At 35.7% G+C, this 22,518-nt stretch overlaps 1 protein-coding gene across 9 annotated transcripts in view; it reads right to left on the reverse strand.

The window, feature by feature from the left end:
* Nucleotides 1-958: 958 nt before the first annotated feature.
* Nucleotides 959-22,518, reverse strand: part of EVI5 (ecotropic viral integration site 5) — a 202,813-nt gene continuing 181,253 nt past the window's right edge. For all 9 annotated transcript variants that reach the window (XM_079939218.1, XM_079939214.1, XM_079939213.1 and 6 more), the window contains one exon: nucleotides 959-1,390. In XM_079939218.1, the coding sequence (XP_079795344.1) occupies nucleotides 1,079-1,390 (312 nt within the window). In that variant the 3' untranslated portion in view covers nucleotides 959-1,078. The remainder of the gene's footprint in view (nucleotides 1,391-22,518) is intronic.

A 22,518-nucleotide genomic window follows, 5' to 3' on the forward strand; every position in this document is an offset into this window, starting at 1 on the left:
AGAATCTGAAGATAATGTTCGTAGATTATTTGCAGATACAATTGCTGTGTATTGTGGACCTCAGTCCATTGATTAAATTATATTAAGTAGAATATTAGCACTAAGTAATGTGTGCTATTACCTCTCTAATCATGAAAAATTTATTAGTTACATACACATGAAGTAAAAGATTTCATCAATAGTGTCTTTGAACAAGCATCAGTTATGAATCTGCTAGTGTTGAATGCAAAGCAAAATTCTAAAGCTATTAAAATATTAGTGTTTGGTTTTATTTTCAATTTTCTTTTAACCTATTATTTACAGAGGTCCTTTTATAATGCTGAAGGCAGTCATCTTGCAACAGATACATTCTCCACATAAAATGTTCAATGTTGCATGGTGCAGATTTATAAATATGTACAAAACCCCACTATATTTGTAGCTAACTTACTACTCTGACTGGTAGGCAACATACAGAAGCATCAGGTGCACATAAAAATCTGAAATTAAAACAAAATTTAGAATTCTCAAGACAGATAACCATTAATTTGTGTTTATAAAATTATGTGAAAAAAAGGCTTTGCGTTTGGGAATTTTCAATGACCCACTAATAAAGCAGTAATTTTAGTTGAAAAAAAAATTCCCCAAACACAAAAAAACCAAGATAAATCAGATGTATGTCTCGGCCAAATGTGTGTAGACAGCCACCCTGAAAACAAACTGATAAACATAAATATACAATTTGTTCACTGAGCATAAAGTATTGCACAAGAACAGTTTTGTCTGAAGAAAATTCAATTTTCCACAGTTCTGAACTTCAAAATCGTTCCCACATATAGATATAATTGCATTTTCTAAACAAGAAACATTAATATTTAGTAATACTGCTAGAACCTTATTTTTCCCATTAACCATATTCCACTCTACTTTATAGCAATGGTAAGTCAGTGGTGAAGATTTGGCAAAGATAAAAAGGCAGTTAAGATTGTAAAATATATATATTTATATATATATACATATGAAACAGATATGTTCCAAAAACCCTTAGTCATGATAACCGATCCCTTAAAAAAATCCACAGTCTAGGTCACAGTGATGGTCAGACAGTGGTTGAGTACGACTCGCTTCTCAGGGGCCGCTCCTTTTGAACCACTTCACTGCTCTCTCTGGTCTTCAGCGCACTGTCTTCTGCTTCGCTTTCACTACCATCTGCCACAGTAGGGTCCAAAGACATCAGGCCAGATTTTCTGTGCAAAGGAAAACCAATGCCACTTTCCTGTAAGGAATTACCTATGAACTCTTCATCAGAGGAATGGAATGATTCATCATCTCCTATTAAATGGCTGACGATGTGGATTCCATCAAAAGGGGGTTGGCCGGAGAAGCCCCTCTGGCCTTTTAGGCACCTGAGCTGTTGAAACAAAATCCAAGTTAATATACTCAACTTGGGGAAATATACACACTCCAAGAAAGCAAACATTTCATGTTTAAGTAAGAAGATACCCTGATCTTTTTCCATTTATGGATATAAATAGTAACTACCAATTTTTTAGTGACTCTCACGTGTTACGCAATGAGCAGATAACTTATTTTAATTGAATCACCACAACAGTCCTGTGTGGTTGATTTTATTACCTTCATTTTAGACATTAGGAAATAGAGACTCAGGTAGTGTAGCTTGCTGAGGACACATAGCTAATACCCAAGTTTAGATTCAAATGGAACCTTTGTTATACTAGAGATAACATGAACTCCATGTGCCCATCACTTAATTTCAACATCTAACACATCATGGACAATCTTGTTACAATATGCCTCTCTTGTTCCTGGATTATTTTGAGGTAAATCCCAGCCATCCTATCAGTTCACCTGCAAATATTTCAATGTACATCTGTAGAAGATATGGACTTAATAAAGACAATACTCTGAACTATCACACACACTGTCTTAGAGCATGTCTCCATAATTTTGTGAATGATGATAATGGTTTACAAATCAATAAAATTTGCTAGGAGTCTCCATCCTGTTATAATATCCTAAACACCACCATACCAGTATCACTCAATTAGGGCAGAAATGCTTCTTCCCACTATTGATATGTCCTTCTGTGTAGAGGGAAGGCCAGTGATGTATAACATTTTTGCCTTCTCTCCCCTATTCCTCCCAGGGAGAAGGAGTGACTTCTTTCACCAGGGGTAGGGAAGAGGAATGGCACATATTGCTCAGCTCTTTTCCCTCTCTTTCCATCTTTGGGAACCAGGTTCTGTTTCTCTATCCCTGGAATTTTATAGGGCCATACCCTTGTGTGGGAAGGGCTATGCAGATCAAATGCCACCTATTACTCGGGGGGGGGGGGGGCAAGTCTGACAAATTCTAGAGTTCAGTATTGAAAAATCCATTGTTGCACACATCAAAACCACATTCTCCCAAACCAGTTTTATCAGTATTAAGGGTGATTTCTTTTCATCATCTGCCACTTCTTTGCCTAAATTCCCACAAATTCCCAAACCCACCACCATAGATACTACCACATCCACTATCATATAATTAAGACATCAGCTTCTCCTCAAGGGCTTATGTTTTAAATATAAAATTTAATTTTGATATTATCACCTGTTTATCTCATACACCATGAATTTTCTCCTACGACAAAGTAGAAGAGTTAAAAAAAATCCAAAACAATAAAAACCATTAACTATCAAAATCTACCTTTATTATCAAGAATTTGCTAAAAATATACTCCATGTCTCTTGTCCTTATCATTACTATCAACCTGCAATTTTGTTTCTCCAGGACAAATTCCTGGTCACTATCTTTCGAATCTTGAGATAAAGACAATGTGAAATATTCAGGAAATATTACATACACTTTCAAAACTAACGGTTCTGAGAGTAAAGACATCACAGCTTTGCCATAACACCTCCTAGCTTTCCTGACAGACTTCCAGGAAGAAGTGAAGAAACCCTAGTAATTCCCTGTTGGTATGTGACAATGGGAAACAAGAGGGATGCTGGGACTCAACACAATGATGTCTGCCTCAGGTAAACCTTCAGCCATTAAGAAATTCCTGTGCCCTAGGCTAAGAGAACATCATAGTGAGGTACAATGTAATTTAAGTAAAACCTTCCTCTTTGGCATAGCAGAAGGGATATAAACTTGGATATAAACTTGGAGTTGAATCTTTAGGGAAAGGGCACAGAGCACCACAAAGACCTCTCCGTGGTTGTGATACACACTGCATTACTACAACTGCCACACTCTGATGCAACATCCTATCACCATATTGCAACACATGATTTATAGCTCCAAGTGCAAAATTAAGTCAGTTGATGTCTTCCTTTTTCTTGTCCCCAAACCCTTTTTGAAGAAATAATATAGAGCACGTGTCTTCCTTCTTCCTGGCTATAAAGGAGGAGTATGGCGGAGGAACCACAACTTCCCAATTGTTTGGAAAGCTATGCTTTTCTTTGCTCTACCAAAATTTATTGCAATTAAAACACTGTACCCTCATAACAAATGTAATAATCGACCTCAAATATTATATAAAGTGGACTACAGATTGAAGGGTCATTTATTCAATGTCAAAGGAGATGCAATTATTGCTTCTTTGAGAACTGCTAATGTAGAACAGCGAAGACATCGAGAAATTTTTTGGTGGAAAGAAGAAAACTGTGAAGGTAAGGGACGGTAAAACTGAAGCTATATCCTAGTTATCCCCTGGACCTAGGAGTGTGCATACTGGTTCTGAAAGGGAAGAGGCCTGTGGTAGGCCCTGAAGGTAGACATCTGGGCAAGGAATTCCAGGGTACTGAGTACGTAGAGTATGGTCTCAGAGGGGTTAGACTTCAGGTGCGGATGTCCTCTGGGAGGGCATCCTGTGAAAAGGGGTTTGGCTGGGAGAGGACCAGAGCTGGGCCCTCTGAAGTGCTGTCTTGGTTGCCTGCATCTAAGAGCTGTACTGCTTACCCTTATTACTAGACTCTTGGGAATTAATTATATTTAAACAACACCAGAGACTTCCCTGGTGGTCCAGTGGTTAAGACGCTGTGCTTCCACCGCAGGGGGCATGGGTTTGATCCCTGGTCGGGGGAACTAGGATCCCGCATGCCGCATGGTGTGGCCAAATAAAAAGAAAGAAAGAAAAAAGAAAGAAAACAACAACAACAAAAAGCAGACAAGTAACCTTCTTAACCCAACCCCCCTAGAAAAACTTTCAGGGATATTACCAATAACAAACTTAGATTAGCATATCTCAAAACATGGCCCACTGATCATTAGCATTAGGATAACCAAGTATGCCTATTAAAAATGTAGAATCGCTCCCCAGATTTAAGGATCCCAAATATGGAGAGTAAAACCCCAGAAACTATATTTTTTACAAGCATCTCAGGAGATTTTGATGTATTCAGAGAATCACTGTGGCAGATCCTATGTTCAAACCAAATGGGGCTGACTCAGAAAGGAGTTGATTTACCTGAAATGCAACTATCAATTATGCAGGACAAAAGTGCTCCTGAACTATGAACATCTACCTGTTTGTGTCTGGTATACACAAATGGACACCATCTTTCAGTAGTACAACCAAGCTGTTCTGGGCCAATTCTACTATCTGGTGGTTGAAACAAGGAGTGGTCTGTTGAAACCTCTTTTCCTGAAACTTTCTTCTGGTCTAAGGGTAGAGTCTACGAATGTATATGTTCAAAAAAGCTGAGTAATTTTGATGTACATCCTAGGATAAGGACCACTCTTTAGGCAATTTTTTTTGTTTGGTTTTGTTTGACATCTTTTTTGGGTCAATCACAGGATAAAGAATCTGACAAAAGCTACTGCCTTTTGTCTTGAAAAGTATACATACATACTAGATGGAGCATACCCTTTTGAGGCCCACTGTCTTTCTAATTTTAGGTTAAAGACTATAGGAATATCTTCGTGACACTGGGAACAGCAATGACAAAAACTTCAATTGTGAAATACACTCATATCGTGGAAAAGAAAAAAATGTATTATTTTTCTGGGTGAAATTAGACATAGGTTTTAAAGTCAATGAATGTGCCTAGAAGTACTTTTGAGATTCACCAAGGAAAAATAGGCACCAGGAGTCTCTAAATTGTATGTAAAGGGATTCAGGAATCTCTGGATTCCCCAAAGAAGAATCTCAGCAGGATCATCCTACAATGACGGTCATAGTCAATGAATCCTACCCAGGCATTCAGAACTTCCTGTCAGATTTTTAAGTTCTTTAGTCTTTTTTATTTTTTTTATTTTTGGCTGCGTTGGGTCTTCGTTGCTGCGCGCTGGCTTTCTCTAGCTGTGGTGAGTGGGGGCTACTCTTTGTTGTGGTGCGCAGACTTCTCATTTCAGTGGCTTCTCTTGTTGCGGAGCATGGGCTCCAGGCACGCGGGCTCAGTAGTTTTGGCCCATGGGCTCTAGAGCACAGGCTCAGTAGTCGTGGCACACGGGCTTAGTTGCTCCGCGGCACGTGGAATCTTCCCGGGCCAGGGCTCGAACCCGTGTACCCTGCATTGGCAGGCAGATTCTTAACCACTGCGCCACCAGGGAAGTTCTTAAGTTCTTTAGTCTTAAAGTTTGCGTAGAGAGTAAAGTACTATCAGACATTTGAGGAAAGCATCTAAGAGAAACCAAAAAAAAGAAACTAGAAGTTAACAGGCTATCTGTGGAGAAGAAAACTTGATGCTGCATCCATGTAAAAAAAAAAAAGTGATATTCTAAAAAAGGGTCTTAGACATAAATTTCTCTGACCTGAAAGACATGTGCTTTGAAATTGAAAAAGCTGTCAAGTGCCCAGGACAATGGATAAAAGTAGACCTATACTACAGTACATCACAATAAAATTTCAGGACACTGGGAACAAAGAAAAGACAAAGTATCCAGCCTAAAACAACAAGTTTTACATAAAAGATTAAGAATCAGAATGGTATCAGACAATTACAGCAATGCCTCCAAAATTCTGAGAAAAACATTTCTAACCTATATTTTAAAAAGTTGTAATTACCTTAAAAAATTTTTTTATACCCATACAAACTATCAATTAAATGTGAGACTAAAATATGAGTTAAAAGCTTAAAGGACTTGAACCGGAATCAGATAAATCCTTTTTATAGTTTATCTTCCATCGTTTTTCTCCCCCTGCCCCACACCGAAAGGTAGGTGATATGCTCCACCAAAATGAAGTACACCAAGAAAGACATCCTTTTGTTTTTGATCCAGGAAAAAGGAAGTCTAATACAAAAGTGAGGCAAAAGGAATTCCTACAATAATAAAAAAAGCTCCCAAGATGACATCTATGCAGGCCTCCAGGCAGTCAGACCTCTTTGAAGAAGAACAGCAGGCCAGAGGAAAGATTTCTTCAAGAAGGTGAAATTAGTAGTACACGTAAATTGTTTGAAAAGAAAAGATTAACACATAACAGGAGATTTACACTGTATTAGAGGAGAGTTATGCATAAGAGACCACACCAAGAAAACGAAAAAACTAAGACAATCATTTGAATAAATGTACGCAGATAAAATGATCACAATAAGACACTATTTCCATACAATTGAATGCTATTTGGCAATAAAAAGGAATGAAGTAGTGATATATGAATGAACCTCAAAAACATTAAGCTGAGTCAAAGAAGCCAAATATAAAAGACAACATATTGCATGATTCCATTTATATGAAATGTCCAGAACAGGCAAGTCCACAGAGACAGAAAGTAGATTAGTGGCTGCCTGCGACTAGGGAAGTGGGGGGAGGACAAAGGGAATGGCTGAAAATGGACATGAGGTTTCTTTCTGGGGTGATAGAAATATTCCAAAATTAGATTGTGGTTATGGTCACACAACTCTATAAATATACTAAAAGCTACTGAATTTTACACTTAAAATGGAAGAACTTTATGATATGTAAATTATATCTCAATAAACCTGTTTAAAATAACTAGAGCCAGAAAAACAAACTCTCCCCAAAACATTATTTTTCAAACTTCCCTGATAAGACCATCTTGGAAATTTGTTAAAAATAAGATTTTCCAGGCCTGTCTTTGGTCTACACTCTAGAGGAGAGGCCTCTAGGGAAACTACTCAGGAGCTTTAACACACACACACACACACACACACGAAATGTACCTTTCTTAGGAGTGGACCCCTTCCAAATCTTTGAGTAGGGTCCTGGTTTCTCTCCAAATGACTGAGTCTGTACCAGTAATTCTTTCTGGTTAGAAAGTATCGCATGGTGTCACACACATTGGAAAGGTCCCTTTAAAGAGATGAAGCGTGTACTAAAAGTATGGAGGCAAGAGAGAGGTCTGAAGAACTGTTAAACAGTTTAATATTAGGCTGCTAGGGGTGTTGGGCAGTGCAAATTGCTAAGTCAAAGAAGTCAATCTGAAAAGGCTAAATACTGTATGATTCCACCCATATAACATTTTGGAAAAGGCAAAATGATGGAGACAGTAAGTAGACCAGTGGTTGCTAGAGGTTCAAAGAGAGAGAAGGAAGAATAAATAGGTAGAGCACAAGAGATTGTTTGGCAGTGCAACGCTTCTGTATGATACTGTAATGGTAGATACAAGTCATCATACATTTGTAAAAACCCACAGAACGTATTGTACAACACAAAGAGTGCATCCTAAAGTAAATAAGGACTTTGGTTAATAATATATCATATATCAGCTTATGTATGACACTAACACAAGATGTGCATAGGGAAAACTGTGGAAAGGCATTGAGGGGGTGTACCTCTGCATTTTCTGATCAATTTTTCTGTAAGTCTAAGACTGTTCCCCAAAATAAATCTATCAATTAAAAAAAATGAGATGTTCTGTGGTATTCTTCTATGACCACAATGCTATAATATCAAAACTGCTTGAGAAAATTTTGAGAGTATGTTTGTTTCAAGGTAATGTTTAGGCTCGTGTTCTTCAAAAAGATAAAACTCAGTAAAAAGCACACAAATTTTAAGTGTACAGGTTGATAAACTTTTACTTATGTATATGCCCATGTAACTACCATCTGGATCAAGATACAGAATGCTTCCAACACCCCAGGAGGCTTCCTTGTATCCCTTCTTCTCTGAGTGATAACCCTACATTCCCTCAAAGGTAGCCACTACTCTGACATCTATCACCATAAAATAGTATTGCCTGTTCTCAGACTTAATATAAAGAAACATGTGGTATGTACTCATTTGTGTCTGGCCCCTGTTACTCGACATTATGTTTGTGAGATTCATCTACGTTGGCATGTATAGCAGTTGTTCACTCTTTTTCAGTGCCATGTTGTATTCCACTATGTGAACATATCAAAATTTAACTATCCATTATAATGTTAAAGGCTTTCTGGGTTGTCTCCAGCCTACTGCATATAAGGCTGCTAGAAACATTCTTAAATATGTTTTTTTGGTGAATATAAGCACTCATTTCTCTTGAATATAATTGCTGGGTCATTGTGTTAAGCTCTAGTAAATTGCCAAGCCATTTTCCAAAGTGCTGTAACATAAGCTCTTTAATTTTTGCAAGAAAACTTTTGCCTTACCTTCTGCCAGGTTGGTCGTTAAAGCAAATTAATGGTCCCTTAACGGATCACACTGATTAAATTCATTCCAGGTTCTTATTAGAAAATACAACATTGAATTTTCAGCTGTCCAATCACATTAGCGAAGACATGGAATGTAAACTGGTGGTAGAAGTAAACTGGTGGTAGAAGTGTAAATCGGTAAAAGCACTTTTGAAAATGGCTTGGCAGTATTTACTAAAGTTGACCATCTATCTACATACCCTACACCTAAAATAATCACAGATTACAGTTTGCTTGGGACAAACTATTTTCATTCTCAAAAGTGGCCTGGTTTGAACGATAAATAATAAGTCACCCAGCAATTCCATTCTTAAGTATATGAACAATAGAAATAAATACAATACACTAAAAAAATTTATAACAGGGTTCAGAGCAATTTTATTCATAATAACCCCAAATGGAAATAACAGTAGAATGAGTAAATAAGTTATGGTATAGTCATATAATTGACACAATAGAGTGACAAAAATGAATGAACAACTACTGCTACATGGAACAACATAAATCTCACAGTACTGAGCAAAGGAAGCCAAACACAAAATAATCCATTCTGTATGATTTCATTAGTATAAGGTTAAAAACTAGGCAGTGAGTGGAAGAGTGACAAAGAGACTTTTGAAATGCTGGCAAGGTTCTAGTTCTTGACCTTGGTGGAAGGTTAAATGGGCATGTTCATTTTTGTGATAATTCATCAAGCTGGACACTTAGGATTTATGCATTTTTCTGTATATATCTTACACTTAAATTAAAATGTCTATTATTAAATAAAAGTCCAAGAACTAATTATTTTAACTGTTAGATTGAATCATATGATATTGCCATTTTTGTAAGTGCAAGTCAAGTATCAGCAATTTCATTTGGCTTAATTAACCTAATTTTTGGTTATTTTTGTATTATATATATTCATACAAACTGCCTCAAAATCTTTAGGGAACAAGGAGGGGTATAAATCTAAAAAGAAACATTATCCACCATGCATATTAAGTTTCTTAGTTTCAATTATTTGTTTAGTTGTATCCCAAGACTAGGTGATCAATAAAGCCTCAAATATGCTTCCAAATTTATCTGTAGCTTGACCATTTTGATAATAAATTAGTTACATTCACCAGAACAAAACCCCCAAATAATCCTATAACAAAAAAATCAAAATTGCTTCTTTTATTTTTGAAAGTATTTTGTTTGTTTTCCAGTATTATTTTGATATTAATACTTTAAAATATTAGCATTTTTACAAACCATTTTTATAACTTTTATAACATTTTAAATAAATCAACAGGCATAAATATATTCACACATACCTTAATATTGTAGTGATTCACACACACATGTATATTTGACTTTTTATTATTATTACTATTATTATTATTATTATTATTATTGGCCGTGCTGCACAGGCATGACGGATCTTAGTTCCCTGACCAGGAATCCAACCCGCACCCCCTCTAGTAGAAGCATGGAGTCTTTACCACTGGGCCGCCAGGGAAGTCCCTGAGTTTATATTAATAGATATGTTTTTTCCAAATGATATGATTTAACACTGGAATTAAATATTTAAAATCAGTACTGTCTGGAAAAATATGGAATGGTTGCTTGCTGTACATATATTTTACCTCTTGTTAGCGCCTGATGATGGGGATTATTTCTTAATCATTTTTGTATCCTAGAACTTAGCATTCTGACTTGACCAGAGTAGGCACCTAAGAATGTTGAAGAACTACACTGAAAAGACAGCAGGATTCTTGAAAAAACCCTGGGGTACTGATTATTCATCCTGTCCTTTTAAATGCTGAATGAGAATACTAATAAGCAGACAGATGAAAGTGCTAATATACAAAATCCAAATAATGTACTGTTTCTTACCTGATGTGGATTGCTTCATCATGTTATGCATTAAGAGACAGAGTAAAAAAAAAGTAAAAACATGTAGAATTTATTTAAATAATACTTAAGACATTCTGATATACTCATTACAACTTAAAAAGTTAACAAAATCTTAACCTCTCACTATCAACAAAGAGTTTGGACTTAAGGATTTCTCTGCATGTATTAAGCAATGCTGACCTAAGAAAGCATTTAGTAATTAGAAAAGGAAAGTGATAAGCTAAGATATTATACAACTTATAAAGAATAAAGCACAAAATGCACTATAGGTAATAAGAAAACAGGAAACTGTCATGTTCATAGTCTGATGAACGTAGGTTTTGACAGGAAACAGCAGAGTTTCTAACTGTATGACAGTAAAAGTACAAACACTAAAAAAGAGTATTAAAAACTATTACAGTTGTTTCACAGAAAAAATTATATTAAAATTTTAAAGCAAGGAAAACCTGCAGGGGTGAATATTCTGAAGCCCCAAGGGACTTCATAATCATTAAGGATATAGAAGTATTTTCTGTAATATTTCCTTAGTCTACTTCATTCGCTAAACAACTAAAGGTTAAGATAGAAGTTTCTTTCGTAAAACAGAGAAGTGTGATAGTTTTAGAGACATACAGCTTTTAAATATAACTTCTTAATAAATAACAGGAAAATCTGTCCTAAGAAAACTTGATCATTTGGGCTAGTGACCATGTAAACAGAGGACACAACATGTTCTCTATGTGTTTGCTTTCTTTCTGCACATTATAGAACAGTGGTAACTTGAAAAATGTTAGAGTTGATTTTATAGTTGATTTTAAAGAGACACAACAGGTTACTCTCCCTCCATTTTCAACATGTAGAGGTAACAGAATTAATAATGAACACTATATGATGCTTTACAGTTAAAACTGCTTCCATGTGTATTATTTCAAGTTAAAAATTTTTCCCAGTGTGTATGCTTGGAAGTTGAATTGTGCAGGCAACTACTACTTTCTGAGATTCAGAAGAATAGTAAGAAGGACTGCACTGAGTATTTTGAAAGACAATCAATCCACAACAAAGTGGAAAAAAGTCATCCACACACCAAAAAAACCCCTAACCAAATGAACTTTGATCGCTACTAGACAGGGTTTAAACCATTGAAGTGAGTCATGTGATACCAAGTGAACTGCAAAACAGTTGCAGTAAGTTTCCAAGACTGAGTCATATCAGATTATAAAAGCTCCTATTTGTACATTTGGGTTTGTATAATCAATCTTTGTAAAACACAGAGCTATAGCTTTTAAAGCTAAACGTAACATTTCTATAAGTGATGTATTTTTTATATATATATATATATATATATATATATATATATAGGCAGATGTACATAAAGTCCAATAACATAGATTTGTGCTTCTAAGTTATAAAGGCTTTACTCTTTTTTCCCAAAGTTTAATCAGTGATTTTGTTGGATTCCTTACAGAATAATTTTAATAGTTTTCCTTATTTTCAAAATTTAAAATAAATGTCAATGGGAAATAATACACTACATTTATTCTCAATTATACACACAACAAAGATTAAAACTAGCGATAATGTGCCCGTCTGGGTAGCTCAGCTGGTGCTGGGGACGGAGGTCGGCTCCCACCCTCTGCCCGCGAGCTCAGGCACAGCGGGCAGCCCGCCCGGCCTCCCATGGGCTGAGGGGGCGACACTCCCAGCTTTAGGTCCAGAAGAGAGTGGCATTCAGAACACAGGTCACTCGTTCAGACAACAGAGCCAGTGTAGACCAGGTGCTAAGTGTGACAGGGAATGACCTAGGAAACTTTGGGTTTTTGAAGTCAATTCTTAATGTTCTATATTGTTAATATCTTGAAAATTTGTTAAATGTTGAAAGCCTTATTACTATTTTCAGATCCTTTCAATAAACAGGCTTGTTTAAAAACAAAAACACCCAAAAAACTAGCGATAAACATAAACAGCCAAAATTCAGTAATTACCTACAGTAATTAAAAATCAGATTAAGTTTAAAAATTCAAGAATTTTATTGAAATAATATAAAATAGACAATGCTGAAAATGTATTTGGTTTTAATATATGTAAATCATTTTTTAAAAACTGATAAAACACTTAGAATTAAAAAAATATAGATTCTATGTTAAATGTATAAAATGCAATAATTAAAACCTACATTATTAGAAGCAAAGAAAAAAAGTACATACCCACATTAATAAGTGAAAAAGGAGAAAAGTAAGGTTTGAAACTGAAGAAATTTATACTGTGCATTTGTTACCAGAGAAGGAGAGAGGGGGAAGAAATAAAAGTCATTTACAAAGAACTCTTAATCTTTCTGTAGCACATACTTAGATTTATCCAGTACACTTGGGCAAACAAAATGAAACTGCCATTGCCCTCTTCCTGGCAGCTGACACATCTTGATAAAATTGAAACCATTAACATTATTTAGAAGGTACTCTAATGTCAATGGTGATGAGGTTAGGAATATATGAGGTTCTATGTAAATTTATGACCAATTACAGGAAATAAATCACTTCACACTTGTTTCACTCTGAACTTTTAAAGCTACATCAAAGTACCACGTACATTTCATATGATTTAACCTTTAGCTGGAGCACTGAAAAAAATTCAAACCTTTAGCAAAACATCCTCATAAAAACGAAGCATTTCTTTTCTATCTGGATTGAATTCTTAAGAGGAATTATTCTTCTCTAAAACTAAATCATGGGTTTTATCAGTCCATCCAATCAGCCAAATTTTGAATCATTTATCTGATAAGGGATCAGTGTCTAGAATATATAAAGAATTCTTACAACTCAATTATAAAAAGACTACCCAGTTTGAACTGGGCAAAGGGTCTGAGTAGATATTTCTCTAAAGAAGATATAAATGGCCAATAAACATAGGGAAAGACGCTCAATATCATAAACCATCAGGAGAATACAAATCAAAAACAAAATGATATGACATTTACACTTACTAGGACAGCTATAAAAAAAAGAGAGAGAATAACAAGTATTGGCAAAGATGTGAAGAAACTAGAACCCTCATAAACAGCCAGCGGGAATATACAATGGTACAGCTTCTTTGGAAAACAGTATGGCAGTTCCTCAAATGGTTAAGCATAGAGTTACCACATGACCCAGCAATTTCATTACTAAGTATACATTCAAGACAGATGAAAATATGCTCACAAAGAAACCTGTACATAAATGCTTGCAGCAGCATTATTTATAATAGCCCCAAAGTGGGAACAACCGAAATGTCCATCAACTGATGCATAGATAAATAAATTATGGTATATCCATATGAAGGAATATTATTAGGCAATAAGAAGGAATGAAGTACTGATACATGCTACTATTTACATGGATGAACTTTGAAAACATTATGCTAAGTACCAGAAACCAGTCACAGATGACCACATATTGTATAATTCCATTAAATGAAATGTCCAGAATAGGGAAATCAATAGGGACAGAAAGTAGATTAGTGTTTGCCTAGAGCTGGGGGACGGGAACTTGGGGGAAATGAGGAGTGACTGATAATGGGAATGTGATTAATTTTTGAGTGATAAAAATGTTCTGAAATTTATTGTGGTGATGACTGCACAACTCTGTGAATATATAAAAAACTACTGGATTGCACATTTTAAATGGGTGAACTGTACTGTATGTGAATTAAAGCTCAATAAAGCTGTTATATATATATAAATATATTAAGTATCTACATCTATATATATATTTACACATATATCAGATATCCATTTTGTGGATATGTTTTCAATGGAGATATTGCCAGACTGAAAAGAAATAATTTTCTATTTAGGAAATGCAGAAATTTTAATTGATTAAAAAAATTCACCAACAATATTAACCTTTAACATCTAGTTTTTTCTCAACAGAAAAAGAAATGATGGCTACCTTCTACAGTTTCATTTTAAACAGGCAGAAAATATTTGCAATAAAATGTTTAACCCTTTAGACTGAAGTTAAAGGAGATGAATGCATTTATAGTATTTACTTTCTTCAGAAACTAAAACTCCTGATGGAAAAATAATTTTAAATATATACTATATATATATATATATATATATATATATGGCTACACACCCACACTATTTTATCACTGAACACAAAATAAGCTTTCAAACAGACAAGGTTAGTATCCCTTTCTTCCTCATTCGGAGGTGCTCACAGGCTGCTTAGTTAAGATTGGGTACTTGCAAACCACATGACCTCACGAATGCTATCTTATCATATCACAGGTTCCTCACACTGACCACAACAACTTAAATCAGACAGGCAGGAAAGGAGCACTGAGTCTTTGACAAGTATTATTGGTATGACATTTTCAGCTGTTCAGCTTGTGGGGAGTGAAAATCTGATTATCTCACGTCCAACTGCATCTGTGAGATATGGTCCATGAAAAGCGCATGATTTACTGCACTAAAGACTTCCAACCACAATGTAAAATTTTTAGTTTTTGTAAATCAGAGAGAGTTAGCTATTCATCTTTTATCGATTTTCCTTTAATCGACACAGTAAATTTATGGAGCACATTTTCAAATGTTCCTAGTTTGAAAAACTGTCAATACTATGTTACTGTTTCTTTTTTTTTTTTTTCTGCGGTATGTGGGCCTCTCACTGTTGTGGCCTCTCCCGTTGCAGAGCACAGGCTCCGGACGCGCAGGCTCAGTGGCCATGGCTCATGGGCCCAGCCGCTCCGCGGCACGTGGGATCTTCCCGGACCGGGGCATGAACCCGTGTCCCCTGCATTGGCAGGCTGACTCTCAACCACTGTGCCACCAGGGAAGCCCTGTTACTGTTTCTTTTAAAAACTAGCATTTTAAAATTGAATTACGTGATGCAAAAAAAAAAAAAAGTTTTTAAAAATGACTATATTTCAAAATCTTAGTGTAGTTGAAGAAACTGGACTAATACTTAAGAATAGAGCACTAAAAAACAAGTGTGAAGTACTGGATAGCTTGGTGAATAATAGCACAAGAATACCTAAATTAGATTGAAAAGATTCAAATTGGCTCTGAAATGCATCATTTGAACCAAGGCCTTAAAAGGAAAATAACTCATAACATAATCAAGGAAGAAGATTGTATTTTATGGATTTCCTCTTGTTTGATTAAGAAAGCTTTACCCTCAGCCATCAGATCAATCTCTACAAATGATTTCTTCACTACCACACACTAAAAACAGACTGATCAGGGGAAGGCTCTCTCTGGTTTCAGAGGTGTCCCTCTTTACTGATTTCCCTCCTACTTTTTTAGCTGTTCCTTCCTTACTTGCTCTCTACTTGCCTCCAAGCCTTTGCATATGATGGCTTCTCTACCTGAAATATCCTTCTACTTTCCTTTTCCTGGTTATCTTCTATTCTTCCTTCAATACAGAGTTTAGGCAGCCCCACGCCCAGATGCTTCCTCAGGTTTCTGGGCCGTGGTACCATACGGTTCTACCACAGCACTGCCCATACTGACTGGCTCTCCCTACCAGTCTGAATTCCTTAACAATTGGGACTATGACTTTTCTACACCTAGCACAGGACTGGGATGGAAAGGACTTTAAAGATCATTTAGTATAACTGTTTTGGGATGTAGAAACTGAGGGAAAGCCTGAGAGGCATGCCTGGGAGCTAAAAGATGTCCAAATGTTCACTGAATGAATGTATGAAGTAAATTGGCATCCTGAGGTCACACAGTTAATCAGTGGCAGAACTAGGCCTACAATCCAGGATGACAGTTTCTCAACCACCTGCAGTAAGATGGAGAGCAAAGACACAAAATTCAGAAACAAAACTAAACTTATCAAATGAAAAAACCCAAAGAACAACAAACAAAATCCGGAAATGCTATTAAGAACCTGATAAATTGCATGGATATTTATTTTTCCCCTCTTCTCTATTTTATGAATGTGTTTAGCAGTAGTGACATGATAGTGAAGGAGAAAGTAAGAGGTGAAGAGTAGGGATAATCAGCTTTCAAATAAATGAAGGAAATTTAAAAACGGAATACTGAAGTCTTGAAACCTGAGTATATGAGTAAATTCACTGGATTTAAAAATCATAGCTCATTTTGGTTGCCCCATATCAGGCTGAATGAAATCTTCAAGCACACCTTATTAGTATCATTCTAAATGTCAACAAGTAATACTGTAGTCATGCTAAAACCTTATTGGTATCATACATATGATTGAAATGGCTTTAGGCATTTATATCTTATTTTCCTCATGTCTTAGATCTAAGAGTATACTATTAGATGGCCTCTTCGTGGGAAGGCTGAAAGCAAGTCTCTTCCACCCCTATTGAATTAAATCTGTTTAAGAACTGCTGTAAGTAACTATAAAAACTGTCACTCTAGGCTTTATAGTTAGCTCCATTTCCTTTAAAAAAATGCTTATTATCATCTACCTTTATTTCTCATAACCCAAGTGGTATTTGACATGCAGTTTCCCTTGAAGTGGTTTCTTGTGAGGTATGTTTCCAATCTAATAGTCATAAGAGTAATTGTTGGGACCATTTATTAAGCAATTTACAGATCAGTACAGTTGTCTCTCAGTGTCCAAGGGAGATTGGTTCCAGGACCCTGTGGATACCAAAATCCACAGATGCTCAAGTCCCTCATAGAAAATGGTGTAGTATTTGCATATAACCTGTGCACATCCTCCTGTATAATTTAAGTAATCTCTAAATTAGTTATAATACCTAATACAATGTAAATGCTATGTAAATAGTTGTAAATACAATGTAAATACTATGTAAATAGTTGCATGTGTGACAAATTCAAGTTTTGCTTTTTGAAACCTTCTGGAATATTTCTTTTTCGAATATTTTCAATCTGAGGTTGGCGGGATCCGCGGATATGGAACCCGCGGATGGTGAGGGCCGACTATACTAATAAACACTGTTTCACTACCTTACATTTGAAAATCCAGCTATACTCATTTGATGTAAAGTACTATTAGTGCCAGAAAACGCAAAAATGCTCAAAGACTAATGGGTTTGTAAAGGAAAAAAAAGATACTGAAGCTAGCCTTAAAGAGCTCCCACTGGTCAAATTCAGGACAATCTGAACACCATGAGAACTAACTGAATCCATCAGTTTATGGTACTGCGTCAGGACTTTTGAAAGACTAAGAAATATAAGGCTGAAGAAGACAACTTTTGCCATCAAGGAACGCACAGCTTAGCTTGCCCTGGAGCATCAAGGACAGTATAACAGCCACTAATTAAAATAAACGAAATTAAGTGCTGTGTTTGCTCCCATTTCTGAACTATCAAGTATTATCAGTACCAACCACATAGTCTTTATCAAATTAACTGTTCTGCTTCTTCCCATCAGACTGTAAATTCCTTGAGAGTAAGACTACACTGTACTTCCTATAGTGTCTGGCACAATATCAGAAAAAGTTCCACCTGACACAGCTTAATATCCAAGTCTGACTTTACACTTCTAATGGGTTCTGTTCCTTGGCCAGTGTGATATTATCTCTTGAGGATATTTACTTGGTCCTTAATTCTGAGTACTTGGTCCTTAATTCAGATCTAAAACCCTAGTTCTATATTGCTTCTGTATTCTCTAAATTGGCTGCTCACCCAGAGTTTATCCTAGAAATCTCATTACAAACCCTTCTAGAGGCATGTCCTACTTCAGTCAATATTCCTAAGAGTCTTCTTTCCTTGGTATCTCATCTTTTCTATGTTCTAATTTCTTTTCCTGCCTTGTTTTCTTTTTTTCTTTAATTTATATTGGAGTATAGTTGATTTACAATGTTGTGTTAGTTTCAGGTGTACAGCAAATTGTTTTATATTTTTAATTTTTCTTTCCTAAGTGATTTCATTATCTCGCTCTCTCCTACCAGACCTTTTTTTTCATATTCTCATGATTCAACTCCAATTCCTTAATGAAATTACCATCATTAGAAACACATTTTTCATTGACAAGTTAAAAAATCTCTTTTTACCTACAGTAGGAACAGGATACACAGATGCATGTAATTAGGTAGAAAACACTCTTTTTATGAATGTAACATAAAACTAGAAAATGGTCTAAAAGTCTTGAATAAAAGTAAAAGTGTGGGATTATTATAGATTTCTTTATATGAATGTGGTATTTCTTTTTGGAGGCAAAGAATGAATGGAAAGACATATATCCCTGGAGATTAAAAGAAAAATTAATCTAGAAACAATTACTGGAAGTTTGGTCACCAGTTAAATATCAAACTCATATATATATATATATATATATATATATATATATTTTTTTTTTTTTTCCTATATATGTATCTCTGAAAATCATATATATATGATTTTCAGATTATTTTCCATTATAGGTTATTACAAGATATTGAATATAGCTCCCTGTGCTATACAGTAGATCCCTGTTGTTACCTAGTGTATATATAGTAATGTGTATATGTTAATTCCAAACTCCTAATTTCTCTCCCCCTTTCCCCTTTGGTAACCGTAAGTTTGTTTTCTATGTCTGTGAGTCTATTTCTGTTTTGTAAGTAAGTTCATTTGTATCATTTTTTAAGGTTCCACATAAAAGTGATATCATATATTTGTCTTTCTCTAAATAACAGACTCTTGAAACAGAATGTATTGAATAGCTAAGCTAATTTACGTCCTTGAGTAAGCTTGTATTTCTTAAATAATATGTATATATAAAATTGGGTTGACTATTTTACCTGGTTTCTAGAAATGTCAGATTTGGCTAAAAAATCTCAGTTGCCTCTGTTTTCAGAAAATCATCTAATATTTAAAAGCTAAGATTTTAGTGGTAACTACTGGAAACTGAAGCAGAATCTGAAGGGTCAAGTCCCCAGTCTCAGATCAAATAAAAGTTCAGATCCTGAAGCTGAAGGAAAAGTAAAGAATACTAAGTGAGAGTAGATTTCTACTATCTAGACACTGGGTTCTCATCTGAGAGAGGTAGTTAATTTTAATTCAATTAAACATCTATGAAACTCCTACTCTATCTACCATGAGACAGCTAAATTGGTCGGCAGGACTGGTAGGGCAGTGGGATGTAGTAAATCAGAGGCCAGAGCTCCTGGGCAGTAGTTCCGTCTCTGCCACCAAAGAGCTGTGCAACTTTGGGTAAGTCCCTTTAAGTCTTGGGCCCTCAGCTTCCTCATTTACCAAGTGAAAAACTAGATAAACTTTAAGAACATGCCTGGTTTAAAAAAAACATAAATCTGAAATCTCAGCTTTAAGTCTTTTACATAGTGATATTATTCCAGACATAAAATATTGTACAATAATTTTTTTAATCTTATGACTTCAAATAAGATAAGCTGCTTACCGAAGATAAAATGGAACATATAAGAGAAACAGGAGTAATAACACTCATTTAAAGAAGTCATTAAGAATCAATTTTTTTATCAGTAATTGGAGGTTGTAAGATTAAAAACCAGTGCTAAACGTTTCATTCAAGGGCCTTAAACCAATTTTCATAGGAGTACAATTATAATCTCTCATTATCTACACAGGACCTTTTTTTGGGGCAGCAGAGAAAAAAGAATTTACTTGCACTGAGGCTTGTGTGAGCTCCTGCATGGTACTTCACATTGTTCTAACTAGAGAAAGAACAAGTTGAAGGAAATAATTTCTTTTATTAAGAAGCTTCTACACTGAGAAACCTAGCACTTTTCACTGTAAAAACATACATGAAGGCTTAAAATTCCACATTCTGAAAAATTTCTTAAACAATAACCTTAAAATTAAACTTCAATTATCAGGGCTTCCCTGGTGGCACAGTGGTTAAGAATCCGCCTGCCAATGCAGGGACACAGGTTCAAGTCCTGGTCCAGGAAGATCCCACATGCCGCGGAACAACTAAGCCTGTGTGCCACAAGTACTGAGCCTGCGTTCTAGAGCCCACGAGCCACAACTACTGAGCCCGTGTGCCACAACTACTGAAGCCCACGTGCCTAGAGCCCATGCTCCTTAACAAGAGAAGCGACCACAATGAGAAGCCCGCGCACTGCAATGAACAGTAGCCCCTGCTCGCCGCAACCAGAGAAAGCCCGCACGCAGCAACAAAGACTCAGTGCAGCCAAAAATAAATAAATTAAAAAGTAGTTGTATTTCTAAAAAAGATAATTCAATTATCAACAGCCAACCGTACAAACAGAAAACACTATTTTTGATTCTTATTTCTGCCTCCAGATACAGATTGTTGTTATCAAAGTTGTTTGTAAGAATGTAAATTCTATTCTAGGTTACCACTCTGTAAACTAGGTAATATACTCAGAGTTTTGCAAGATTTAAAAGGAAACAAACACTGGTCGAAACAGTAGCATAGAATAAGCATCCAGTTAAGAAAACAAAACCAAAATCATTCAGTTGGACAAAAAGAGGAAAAAATAGCTGTCAATACCTACAGAGCCAAATGACTAAGTTCTTTTCTACCTTTATTCTGGTTTTAATGCCTAGATGAAAATCAATGTTTATTGAGTCTTTAAAAAGCTTCTTCTTCTTCTTTTTTTTTTTTAATTCAAGTTCAAGTGGTTTTATTAACTATTTTTAAACTGAAAAATACAGGGAAGAAAAAAAGACTCAAACAGTACCAAAGGGTCATCTGTCATTTGACTCTTAAAGATCCTTATTTCAAAAATTCTAGTTGATAACAAAATGAGTATACATATTAAACATATTAAGACTGTTTAGGACATTAAAATACATTTTGGTAGATATTTAATTAAATCCATAGCTCAGGTATACATAAACAGAGTTATCAGAATTTAAAAACTTAAATATTACATGTATAAATATTTCCTAAGCCACACTGCAGTAAGGGCTTTGTTTAGATTTCTTTTTATTTACTCAAACTCCTAATTTCATACTTGGCTAGAAGAAAAAAAAGAAGATTCTAGTGACATACGACAACTTAACTTAAAAAAACCTGCCTCCCCAACAAAGGAGACAGGAAGACAGAAGACCTTTTGGAAACCAGCACAATGTCTATCCTTCGAGCGAAAGTTGGTTCCACTTACCCGGATTGTACGTTGTTTAGAGCATCCTGTAATAGTTCTTTCTTTTTTTTTTTTTGTCCTGAAATAGCTAACAGTTCTCTAATTTCTTCAAGAAGGAGGTGTTAGTAATCGTTCAGTGACAGACCATAGATCGATCCTTCTCAAGTTCTTTCATAAATCATCCACCGTTTTCTGATAAATGGTAAAAAATGATGACGAAACCTCTTTACATAAACTCATTCTTCAGATGGATCAGGGAAGTTTAAAAATCTAATTAAAACAACTATGCTGAAATGCTTCTTTCTTGAAAGTCTCCTTTTGGGAGGTTCCTATATCTTCACACTTCCCAGTTCCCCTCCTATCCCACTGGTGGTTTTAGCCTCCTTTGCTGGCTCTCTTGACCTTAAAGGTCAGGAGCCCACTAACTTGCTCCTGGACCTCCTTCTCTTTATCTACGAATGCCATTTATATGCCAATGACTAGTAAACCTATTTTTCGCCCTGACCTCTTTTTTAGAACCTCATACTCACATACCCATTGTCTACCTGCTATTTTCATTTTAATGTTTAACAGGAATCTCAATCTTAACATAAACAAAACAAAGCTTTGGATCTCCCCTTCCCTAACCTCAGTAAGTGGCACCAACCATTCACTCAACTATGAAGCCAAAAATCTCTGGAGTCACTGACTGCACTCTCATGTCCCTCATACAATCCATCTGCAAATTCTCTGCCTCTAAAACATATCTCTAATACATCCACGTTGCTAAGATTTCCACTTCTGCCATCCTTCTAAGTCACCTTTGCTCTTACCTTGACTATTTTAACAGCCTCCTAATGAGCTTCCCTATTTCCATTCTTACTTTCCTACAATCAATTCACCACATAGCAGGCAGGGCAAATCAAAACACATCATTCTTTGCTTAAATCCATTCCCACTCAACCAAGAATAAAATTCAAATGATTTATCCTGGCTTACAAAACACCATATATGATTTGACTCTGTCTTCCTCTCTAATCTTACCTCATACCATTTTTTCCCGCCCTGTGCTACACTCCAGCCACATTAGTATGGTTTCTCAAAAAGTCCACTTCATTTTTGTCTAGGGTCTT

This window comes from Stenella coeruleoalba (genome assembly GCF_951394435.1).
Source record: "Stenella coeruleoalba genome assembly, chromosome: 1".
Taxonomy (NCBI): Eukaryota; Metazoa; Chordata; class Mammalia; order Artiodactyla; family Delphinidae; genus Stenella; species Stenella coeruleoalba.